The 12,752-nt window shown below is 44.5% G+C and overlaps 1 protein-coding gene across 1 annotated transcript; it reads right to left on the bottom strand.

Moving 5' to 3' along the window:
• Window positions 1–2,206: 2,206 nt before the first annotated feature.
• On the bottom strand, window positions 2,207–12,436 carry LOC125534811 (serine/threonine-protein phosphatase 7 long form homolog). Its single transcript, XM_048697902.1, has 4 exons — window positions 12,155–12,436; window positions 3,270–3,498; window positions 2,652–3,184; window positions 2,207–2,566 (listed from the first exon to the last, which is right to left on the bottom strand). Exons 1-4 carry the CDS (start codon window positions 12,338–12,340, stop codon window positions 2,207–2,209), a joined length of 1,308 nt encoding a protein of 435 aa, XP_048553859.1. The 5' UTR covers window positions 12,341–12,436.
• Window positions 12,437–12,752: the final 316 nt, after the last annotated feature.

Raw genomic sequence — 12,752 nt, forward strand, 5'->3', positions numbered from 1 at the left:
TTGGTTCATATTGGCAAATAAGGAAGTGTCCTTATTCTCACACTTGTAGTGCACCGGCTAATAGAACTGACCATTCTCAGTTATCGGCCTCTATAGTGGCAGATGTGATCCGTGAAGCACTGAAGGATGGCCTGGAGTTGAGTATAAAAAATGTGCGGGCATTGGTGAGACAACGTTACAGAAATGTTAAACCATCATATAATAAGTTGTGGTGTGGATGGGAGAAGGCTATAGCACAACTGTTTGGTAGCTGGAAGGATCATACAATCTTCTCATCCCATTCCTCGAGGCCATTAGAGTTAAAAATCCAGGTACAAAGTATGTTCTTCTATCGAAACCCGTGGCACAAGAAGGGCAGAGAGAATTTCAATGTGTTGCTTGGGCATTTGGACCTTGCATTGCAACAGTTCCCCACCTTCGACCAGTAATAAGTGTGGATGCATCATTTCTATCAGGAAGATACAAGGGCAGATTGATAATGGCTTGCGGATATGATGCTAACAACAAGTTAATACCTCTTGCATTTTCCATTGTGGAGAAAGAGGACGCAACTAACTGGGGTTGGTTCATGAGATGGCTGCGAAGGGAGGTAATTGGTGTTGGAAAATTCATGTGTGTGATTTCAGATCACCACAAAGCAATCAAATGGGTGTTTAAGCAGCCGCACCTTGGTTGGAATGAAAGTGCTGGTGAGTGTGTGCATCGTTTTTGCTCTCAGCATGTCGCAGAGAATTTGTACAAAGCTTTTCGTGATGATGATGTTTTGAAAATATTTAAGTGGGCAGTAAAGAAAAAGAAACCTCGTAGATTTGAGGAGGGCATGTCATCTATTGAGCATACTTGTCCCGATGCAATGACATATCTTAGAAAGTGCGGTAAGTATTTGTAGGAAGATAAAAATGAGAAAGATAAGCCTGAGAAGGTATTTCAATGCAAGGATGGGGGTTACCGTTGGGGGATCATGACAAGCAATGGGCCCGAGTCCTTAAACAATGTGTTCAGGCTTTCTCGAAGGCTACCAGTGGCAGCAATTGTGGAGGAGACATTTTCAAAGTGCGTGGAGTGGTTTGTAGAAAGAAGGCGAAGTGCTCATAACTTGGTTGACGAAGGCAAGCAATGGTCCGAACGGGTGGATAAACTATTGGTGAAAAGGAGCAACAAGGCAGGACATATGCATGTTATTTTGTATGGTGATGAAGTTGGAATATTTGAGGTCAAGGTTGACAATGAGAGGGTTCCATTACGCAACGAGGATCATGTTCTTTTTATTCATAAGGACTTCAAGTACAAGGTCACTCTTCAACCAAATACTACTCCATCTTGTGACTGCCTAAAGCCAAACCTAACCGGTGTGCCATGTGCCCATTTGCTTGCTGTTTGCAAGTATAGGAATCTAAATGAAAATGAAATAGTTCATCCATATTACTCTTCTGAAGTACTTGCAAACAGATGGGCTGGACAATTTTATCCTTACGGAAACCAAAATGAGTGGCCAACATATAGTGGCCCGATTATTGTTCCTGATGAGAATTTGATAAATCTTGGGCGGCGTCAACACAAAAGAATTCCGATGTACATGGATGAAATGCAAGGAAGGCAAATGGGACACCAAGCCCGGCGTTCGACAACAGACAATAATCTAGCAGGTATCTAAACTAGTTTTGTGGTACTGGTGTATATGTGAACTTATTTTCGTGTAATTTTACTTTGTTGCATTCACTGTAGGTACATCGTCTAGCCAGAGACAGACCATTCCACCGAGTCAAGCGAAGAGCATATCTTCCAAAGGAAAGAGGCCGAGTCAACCAAATAGCACATCATGCAATGGAAAGAGTACATGTCAGGGGAAGAGCACATCATCCAGAGAGAAGAGGTGGAGTAACTAGAAAGGCATATAATACAATCAAGGATGGACATGATTGATGATTTGCATTTGTGGTACCACATTTTCCTTTATATGTAAACAAAACTATACTCGAGATGAACTTATGAAATAAGGAGTAACAAATATTTTTTTGGGGAACTATTACAATACATATCTGCCATAGCAGAAACAAAATTCCTGAACTATTTTTTTGGGCCAAATACAAAAAGATTTGGTCAGCTACACCTCCAGGTCGCTCTAGAAATGGCCATTCTAACCAACTAGTCGCTACGAACTCCTTTATGCAAGCCTACTAGCTCTACCAAGCTCATTCGAGTTGGTTTATTGGGTAACTTGACCTACATCTTGTGTTGTCGGTTCCCCATCTCTCATCGCTTCACCAGCCTTAAGGTATGTTGTAAAACCTTTGCCGGAGTATATCCATTCATTGAACACATCGGAGTTGCTCTCTTTTGGGGGGCTTGGTGGGTTAGCAATATCAGAAACCTCTTCATCAAATGGAATATCTTCAATATTCAGTGGTAACCTAGCCTCAGTAAGCATGCTTTGCAACCTAGGCTCCAGGTTAAAATCCAACAAATTTCCTACACAGGACCTCAGTATAGTTTTCCCTATCTTCTTGCATCCACTAGTAATAACACATTTAATACCCCATGAGGCATTCTTTATCTCACGTAACCCCTGCAAGTGACAAAACAAATATTGCATGACACATTTATTACTATATGTTGTAAATAATACAATGAAAAATGTAACACACACTTACAATTCGAGCTAGTGGCGGACCACTAGGCATGCAGCCAGTCCATTCGATGCTATCTCGAGGATATGGGATAGGTTTATCTAGGCTGCCCAAGCATTGAGAATTGAAGAATACGGTGTACATACCATTTTTTTGGAACCAATGTCTGTAATCAGGTAAACTAGCTTCATCGAAGGGAACATCGTCTGGCCACACTCTTGCATCAACACGGTTGTATTCTTGAACATAATTGGCGTGGACTTCCTCCCAATTATGCGATTTTCCTGCAGAATGTTTAATTTTTCGAAGTTTTCGAACCTCTGCCTCGCCACGTGGAAGAGAAGGGGGAATGGTTTGTCTTAATCCAAATTGTCGCATCACCCTATATGGATAGTGGAACTCCACAATCCAAAAATGCATGAGTGGTACTCTAGCAAACCACCAATTAGAATCTTGATGAACTTCAAAAGGCATCTGCTCCAGAAGATCATCATATGGTTGCCAACCAACTGCACCTTCTCGAATCAAGTCAATCTGATTTCGATAATATTCAGTACCTATATATTTCATTTGCAAGTTAATAAAATTGTTTGTCATAAAACAAATGATGCCAACACAAATTTGGTGAGGAGAATGCAATACCAGCATTATGAGGGACATCAAACGAATGTGCAGCACACCACTTTGCTCCAAAAACAGGGTTATAATCCAAGTGTACTTCTTGTTCTTCTTCCTCTTCATCAAGTTCCTCTCCTTCTTTGGGATTCTCAAAAATAACTTTAGGGCGACCAAGTGGCAAACGGGACCAAGACCATAACTGTAGCAGCAATAAAGGACCTGAAATTTCTAGTCTCTCCTTCTCAGCACCTATGTGTTGGGGATCGTAGAAGAAATTTAAAATTTTCTACGCATCACCAAGATCAATCTATGGAGTAATCTAGCAACGAGGGGAAGGAGAGTGCATCTACATACCCTTGTAGGTCTCTAAGCGGAAGCGTTCAAGTGAACGGGGTTGATGGAGTCGTACTCATCATGATCCAAATCACCGATGATCCTAGTGCCGAACGGACGGTACCTCCGCGTTCAACACACGTACAGCCCGGTGACGTTTCCTACGCCTTGATCCAGCAAGGGGAGAAGGAGAGGTTGGGGAAGACTCCATCCAGCAGCACGACGGCGTGGTGGTGGTGGAGGAGCGCGGGACTCCAGCAGGGCTTCGCCAAGCACTAGGAGAGACGAGGAGGGAGAGGGGTAGGGCTGCGCCAACAAGGGAGGAACTTCATGTGTTGGGCTGCCCCTTTACCTCCACTATATATAGGGGGAGAGGGAGGGCTGTGCCCCACCTAGAGTTTCCTCCCTAGGGGTGGTGGCAGCCCTAGATCCCCATCTGGGGTGGCGGCCAAGTGGGGGGAGAGGGAGGCGCACCAGGCATGGGCCTTAGGGCCCATCTGCCCTTAGGGTTTGCCCCCTCTTCTCTCTAGGCGCATGGGCCTTGGTGGGGAGAAGCCCCAGCCCACCTAGGGGCTGGTACCTTCTCACACTTGGCCCATGTATGCCTCCGGGGCCCGTGGCCCCTCCCGGTGGACCCCCGGACCCCTCCGGTGGTCCCGGTACACTACCGGTGATGCCCGGAACACTTCCGGTGGCCAAAACCATACTTCCTATATATCAATCTTTACCTCCGGACCATTCCGGAACTCCTCGTGACGTCCTGGATCTCATCCGGGACTCCGAACAACATTCGGTAACCGCGTACATACTTTCCCTATAACCCTAGCATCATCGAACCGTAAGTGTGTAGACCCTACGGGTTCGGGAGTCATGCAGACATGACCGAGACAACTCTCTGGTCAATAACCAATAGCAGGATCTGGATACCCATATTGGCTCCCACATGCTCCACGATGATCTCCTCGGATGAACAACGATGTCAAGGATTCAATCAATCTCGTATACAATTCTCTTTGTCTATCGGTACGATACTTGCCCGAGATTTGATCGTCGGTATCCCGATACCTTGTTCAATCTCGTTACCGGCAAGTCTCTTTACTCGTTCCGTAACAAATCATCCCGTGATCAACTCCTTGATCACATTGTGCACATTATGATGATGTCCTACGGAGTGGCCCCAGAGATACCTCTCCGTTTACACGGAGTGACAAATCCCAGTCTTGATTCGTGCCAACCCAACAGACACTTTCGGAGATACCTGTAGTGTACCTTTATAGCCACCCAGTTACGTTGTGACATTTGGCACACCAAAAGCACTCCTACGGTATCCGGGAGTTGCACAATCTCATGGTCTAAGGAAATGATACTTGACATTAGAAAAGCTTTAGCATACGAACTACACGATCTTTGTGCTAGGCTTAGGATTGGGTCTTGTCCATCACATCATTCTCCTAATGATGTGATCCCGTTAGCAACGACATCCAATGTCCATGGTCAGGAAATCGTAACCATCTATTGATCAACGAGCTAGTCAACTAGAGGCTTACTAGGGACATGGTGTTGTCTATGCATCCACACATGTATCTGAGTTTCCTATCAATACAATTCTAGCATGGATAATAAACGATTATCATGAACAATGAAATATAATAATAACTAATTTATTATTGCCTCTAGGGCATATTTCCAACAGTCTCGCACTTGCACTAGAGTCAATAATCTAGTTCGCATCGCTATGTGATTAACACTCACAGGTCACATCGCCATGTGACCAACATCCAAGAGTCTACTAGACTCAATGATCTAGTTCACATCACTATGTGATAAACACTCAAAGAGTTCTGGGTTTGATCATGTTATGCTTGTGAGAGAGGTTGTAGTCATCGGGTCTTGCCATATTCAGATCCCTATGTATTTCGCAAAACTTTATATCGTAGATGCTGCTACCACGTTCCACTTGGAGCTATTCCAAATTATTGCTCCATTATACATATCCGGTATCTCTACTCAGAGCTATCCGGATAGGTGTTAAGCTTGCATCGACATAACTCTTTACGTCGAACTCTTTATCACCTCCATAACCGAGAAACATTTCCTTATTCCTCTAAGGATAATTTCGACCACTATCTGGTGATCCAGTCCTAGATCACCTTTTACCCTCTTGCCAGACATGTGGCAAGGCACACATCAGGTGCGGTACTCAGCATGGCATACCGTATAGAGCCTATGACAAGAGCATAGGGGACGACCTTCGTCCTTCCTCTTTCTTCTGCCGTGGTCAAGCTTTGAGTCTTACTCAACTTCACACCTTACAACTCAGGTAAGAACCCCTTCTTTGACTGATCTATTTTGAACTCCTTCAAAAACATGTCAAAGTGTGCGTTCTTTTAAAGTATCATCAGGCGTCTTGATCTATCTCTATAGATCTTGATGCCCAATTTGTAAGCAGCTTTATCCAGGTCTTCCTTTGAAAAACACTCTTCAAAAAACCATGTATGCTTTCCAGAAATTCTACATTATTTCGGATCAACAATATGTCATCCACATATACTTATCAGAAATATTGTAGTGCTCCCACTCACTTTCTTGTAAATACAAGTTTCTAGCAAACATTGTATAAACCTAAAAGCTTTGATCACTCCATCAAATCACTCCATCAAAGCATATATTCCGACTCCGAGATGCTTGCTCTAGTCCATAGAAGGATCGCTGGAGCCAGCATACCTTTTAGCATCCTTAGGATCGACAAAACCTTTTATTGTATCACATACAACTTTTCTTACGAAAACTGGTAAGAAAACTTGTTTTGACATCCATCTGTAAGATTTCATAATCGAAAAATACAGCTAATGCTAACATGATTCCGACGGACTTAAGCATCGCTACGGGTGAGAAATTCTCATCGTAGTCAACTCCTTGAACTTGTGAAAAGACTCTTTCCCACAAGTCGAGCTTCATAGACGGTAACATTACCGCCCACGTCCGTCTTCTTCTTAAAGATCCATTTATCTCAATGGCTTGCCGATCATCGGGCAAGTCCACCAAAGTCCATACTTTGTTCTGAATACATGGATCCTATCTCGGATTTCATGGCTTCTAACCATTTGTCGGAATATGGGCCCACCATCGCTTCTCCATAGCTCGTAGGTTCATTGTTGTCTAACAACATGATATCTAAGACAGGATTACCGTACCACTCAGGAGTAGTACATATCCTTGTCGACCTACGAGGTTCGATAGCAACTTGATCCGAAGCTTCATGATCACTATCATTAACTTCCTATTCAACAGACGTAGGCGCCACAGAAAACATCTTTCTGTGTTGCATCACTCTCTGGTTGAAGTAAAGGTTTGACAACCTCATCAAGTTCTATCTTCCTCCCACTCAATTCTTTCGAGAGAAACTCCTTCTCGAGAAAGGACCCGTTCTTAGCGACAAACAATTTGCCCTCGGATCTGAGATAGAAGGTATACCCAACTGTCACCTTTGGGTATCCTATGAAGATGTGTTTGTCCGCTTTGGGTTCGAGCTTCTCCGGCTGAAGCCTTAAGCATGCAGCCCCAAACATTAAGAAGTGACAACTTTGGTTTCTTGCCAAACCAATGTTCACACGACGTCGTCTCAACGGACTTAGATGGTGTCCTATCTAAAGTGAATGCAGCTGTCTCTAACGCATAACCTCAAAATGAAACGGTAGATTGTAAGAGACATCATAGATCGCACCATATCTCATAGGGTTCGATTACGACGTCCGGACACACCATTACCTTGTGGTGTTCCAGGTGGCTTCAACTGTGAAACAATTCCACAATGTCTTAAGTGATTGCCAAACTCATAACTCAGAAAATCCCCTTTTGATCAGATCGTAGGAACATGATCTTATTGTTATGATGATTCTTAACTTCACTCTGAAAATCGCTTGAACTTTTCAAACGTTTCAGACTTGTGCTTCATTAAGTAGATATACCTATATCTACCCAAATCGTCAGTGAAGATGAGAAAATAGCGATATCCACTGCACGCTTCAATTCTCATTGGATCACACGCATCAGCATGCATGATTTCCAACAAGTCACTTGCCCGTTTCATTGTACCTGAAAACGGGGTCTTAGTCATCTGCCCATGAGGCATGGCTCGCATGTGTCAAGCGATTCAAAATCAAGTGACTCCAAACATCCATCGACATGGAGTTTCTTCATGCATCTTACGCCAATATGACCTAAGCGGCAGTGCCACAAGAAAGTGGTACTATCATTATTAACTCTACATCTTTTGGCGTGAACATGTGTATTACCACGACCGAGATTCAATGAACCATTCACATAGGGTGCATGACCATGAAAGGTATTATTCATGTAAATAGAATAACCATTATTCTCTAATTTAAATGAATAACCGTATTGCAATGAACATGATCTAATCATATTCATGCTCAACGTAGACACCTGATAACATTTATCTAGGTTCAATACTAATCCCGAAGGCAGATGGAGCGTGCGATGGTGATCTCATCAACTTTGGAAACACTTCCAACACACATCGTCACCTCGCCCTTAGCCAGTCTCCGTTTAGTCCGTAGCTTTTGCTTCAATTCACCAATAATAGTAACTGAACCGGTATCCAATACCCAGGTGCTACTAGGAGTACTAGTGAGGTACACATTAATAACACGTATATACTTTGTTGAAGTTTCTAGCCTTCTTATCTACCATGCATTTGGGGTAATTCCGCTACCAGTGACCGTTCCCCTTACAATAGAAGCACTTAGTCTCGGGTTTGGGTTCAACCTTGGTTCCTTCACGGAGCGGCAACTGGTTTGCCATCCATGAAAGTTTCCCTTCTAGCCCTTGCCCTTCTTGAAACCAGTGGTCTTGTTAAACATCACACTTGATGCTCCTTCTTGATTTCTACCTTTTGCGGTCTTAAGCACCGCGAACAGCTCCGGGATCAACTCCATCCCTTGCATGTCATAGTTCATCACGAAGATCTAGTAGCTTAGTGATAGTGGCTAGAGAACCTCTATCAATCACTATCTTATCCTGGAAGTTTAACTCCCACTTGATTTAAGTGATTGTAGCACCCAGACATTCTGAGCACATGCTCACTAGCTGAGCTATTCTCCTCCATCTTGTTGGCAAAGAACTTGTCAGAGGTCTCACACCTCTCAACACGGGCATGAGCCTGAAATCCCAATTTCAGCTCTTGGAACATCTCATATGTTCTATGGCGTTTAAAACGTCACTGGAATCCCGATTCTAAGCCGGAAAGTATGGTGCACTAAACTATCAAGTAGTCATCAGGACGTGTCTGTCAGGTGTTCACAACATCCACAGACGATGTTGTAGGGGTTTGCACATCGAGCGGTGCATCAAAGACGTAAGCCTTCTGTGTAGCAGTGAGGACACTCCTCGGACTATGGACCTAGTCCGCATCATTGCTTACAATATCTTTTAACTTAATCTTTCTCTAGGAACGTATTGAAACAGGGAGCTACAACGTGAGCTATTTATCTACAACATATTTGCGAAGACAATTTAGACTATGTTCATGATAATTGAGTTCATCTAATCAAATTATTTAATGAACTCCCACTCAGATAGACATCCCTCTAGTCATCTAAGTGAAACATGATCCGAGTCAACTAGGTCGTGTCTGATCATCACGTGAGACGGACTAGTCAACATCGGTGAACATCTTCATGTTGATCGTATCTTCTATACGACTCATGCTCGACCTTTCGGTCTTCCGTGTTCCGAGGCCATGTCTGTACATGCTAGGCTCGTCAAGTCAACCTAAGTGTATTGCGTGTGTAAATCTGGCTTACACCCGTTGTACTCGAACATTAGAATCTATCACACCCGATCATCACGTGGTGCTTCAAAACGACGAACCTTCACAATGGTGCACAGTTAGGGGGAACACTTTTCTTGAAATTTTAGTGAGGGATCATCTTATTTAAGCTACCGTCGTTCTAAGCAAATAAGATGTAAAACATGATAAACATCACATGCAATCAAATAGTGACATGATATGGCCAATATCATTTTGCTCCTTTTGATCTCCATCTTCGGGGCTCCATGATCATCGTTGTCACCGGCATGACACCATGATCCATCATGATCTCCATCATCGTGTCTTCCTGAAGTTGTCTCGTCATCTATTACTTCTACTACTATGGCTAACGTTTAGCAATAAAGTAAAGTAATTACATGACGTTTATGTTGACACGCAGGTCATAAATAAATTAAGACAACTCCTATGGCTCCTGCCGGTTGTCATACTCATCGACATGCAAGTCGTGATTCCTATTACAAGAACAATGAATCTCATAATCAATCTCATACATCACATATATCATTCATCACATCCTTTTGGCCATATCACATCACACGGCATATGCTGCAAAAACAAGTTAGACATCCTCTAATTGTTGTTGCAAGTTTTTTACGTGGCTACTATAGGTTTCTAGCAAGAACGTTTCTTACCTACGCGAAAACCACAACGTGATATGCCAATTTCTATTTACCCTTCATAAGGACCCTTTTCATCGAATCCGATCCGACTAAAGTGGGAGAGACAGACACCCGCTAGCCACCTTATGCAACTAGTGCATGTAAGTCGGTGGAATCAGTGTCATGTAAGAGTACGTGTAAGGTCGGTCCGGGCCGCTTCATCCCACGATGCCGCCGAATCAAGATAAGACTAGTAACGACAAGTAAATTGACAATATCGACCCCCACAATGGCTTTGTGTTCTACTCGTGCATAGAAACTACGCATAGACCTGGCTCATGATGCCACTGTTGGGGATCATAGCAGAAATTTAAAATTTTCTACGCATCACCAAGATCAATCTATGGAGTAATCTAGCAACGAGGGGAAGGAGAGTGCATCTACATACCCTTGTAGGTCTCTAAGCGGAAGCGTTCAAGTGAACGGGGTTGATGGAGTCGTACTCGTCGTGATCCAAATCACCGATGATCCTAGTGCCGAACGGACGGCACCTCCGCGTTCAACACACGTACAGCCCGGTGACGTTTCCTACGCCTTGATCCAGCAAGGGGAGAAGGAGAGGTTGGGGAAGACTCCATCCAGTAGCACGACGGCGTGGTGGTGGTGGAGGAGCGCGGGACTCCAGCAGAGCTTCGCCAAGCACTACGAGAGACGAGGAGGGAGAGGGGTAGGGCTGCGCCAACAGGGGAGGAACTTCATGTGTTGGGCTGCCCCTTTGCCTCCACTATACATAGGGGGAGAGGGAGGGCTGCGCCCCCACCTAGGGTTTCCTCCCTAGGGGTGGCGGCAGCCCTAGATCCCCATCTGGGGTGGCGGCCAAGTGGGGGGAGAGGGAGGCGCACCAGGCATGGGCCTTAGGGCCCATATGCCCTTAGGGTTTGCGCCCTCTTCTCTCTAGGCGCATGTGCCTTGATGGGGAGGCGCCCCAGCCCACCTAGGGGCTGGTCCCTTCTCACACTTGGCCCATGTATGCCTCTGGGGCCCGTGGCCCCTCCCAGTGGACCCCCGGACCCCTCCGGTGGTCCCGGTACACTACTGGTGATGCCCGGAACACTTTCGGTGGCCAAAACCATACTTCCTATATATCAATCTTTACCTCCGGACCATTCCGGACTCCTCGTGATGTCCGGGATCTCATCCGGGACTCCGAACAACATTCAGTAACCGCGTACATACTTTCCCTATAACCCTAGCGTCATCGAAACTTAAGTGTGTAGACCCTACGGGTTCGGGAGTCATGCAGGCATGGCCGAGACAACTCTCTGGTCAATAACCAACAGCGGGATCTGGATACCCATGTTGGCTCCCACATGCTCCACGATGATCTCATCGGATGAACCATGATGTCAAGGATTCAATCAATCCCGTATACAATTCTGTTTGTCTATCGGTACGATAGTTGCCCGAGATTCGATCGTCGGTATCCCGATACCTTGTTCAATCTCGTTACCGACAAGTCTCTTTACTCGTTCCATAACACATCATCCCGTGATCAACTCCTTGATCACATTGTGCACATTGTGATGATGTCCTACTGAGTGGGCCCAGAGATACCTCTCCGTTTACACGGAGTGACAAATCCCAGTCTCGATTCATGCCAACCCAATAGACACTTTCGGAGATACCTGTAGTGTACCTTTATAGCCACCCAGTTACGTTGTGACGTTTGGCACACCAAAAGCACTCCTACGGCATCCGGGAGTTGCACAATCTTATGGTCTAAGGAAATGATACTTGACATTAGAAAAGCTTTAGCATACGAACTACACGATCTTTGTGCTAGGCTTAGTATTGGGTCTTGTCCATCACATCATTCTCCTAATGATGTGATCCCGTTATCAACGACATCCAATGTCCATGGTCAGGAAACCGTAACCATCTATTGATCAACGAGCTAGTCAACTAGAGGCTTACTAGGGACATGATGTTGTCTATGCATCCACACATGTATCTGAGTTTCCTATTAATACAATTCTAGCATGGATAATAAACGATTATCATGAACAATGAAATATAATAATAACTAATTTATTTTTGCCTCTAGGGCATATTTCCAACACTATGCTCAATTGTCTATACAATAGAGCAAGAGCAGCTGCTCCCCAATTATACTCTGTTGGTTGTCCTAAATCCTGCATAAATTGGAGATACATAGCTGGCACTCCATCTCCAGATGTATCAGTAAAGACTATGGAGCCAAGAATTTCTAGAACAAGTGCTCGGGCATGCCAATTAATCTCCCTGTCCATTGGATTATCCGGCAACACATGGAAGCGTTCCCGCAGTTTACCCAGATTTAGAGAGTATTGTGAATTCCTCACAACAACATTATCATCACCTTTTTGCCTTTTCTTTTGTTTCATGTGTTGTTCATCCATAGGAATCCCAAGCAAACTCTCAACTATTTCTGACCACTGTGCATCAGCTTTTCCAACAAGTGGTTTACCATGGATAGGTGAGGGAGTCCTGGATTAGGGGGTGTTCGGGTAGCCGGACTATACCTTCAGCTGAACTCCAGGACTATGAAGATACAAGATTGAAGACTCCGTCCCGTGTCCGGATGGGACTTTCTTTGGCGTGGAAGGCAAGCTTGGCGATGCGGATATTCAAGATATCCTACCATTGTAACCGACTTTGTGTAATCCTAACCCTCTCCGGTGT

The sequence above is a fragment of the Triticum urartu genome, chromosome 2, assembly GCF_003073215.2.
Source record: "Triticum urartu cultivar G1812 chromosome 2, Tu2.1, whole genome shotgun sequence".
NCBI classification, from domain to species: domain Eukaryota; kingdom Viridiplantae; phylum Streptophyta; class Magnoliopsida; order Poales; family Poaceae; genus Triticum; species Triticum urartu.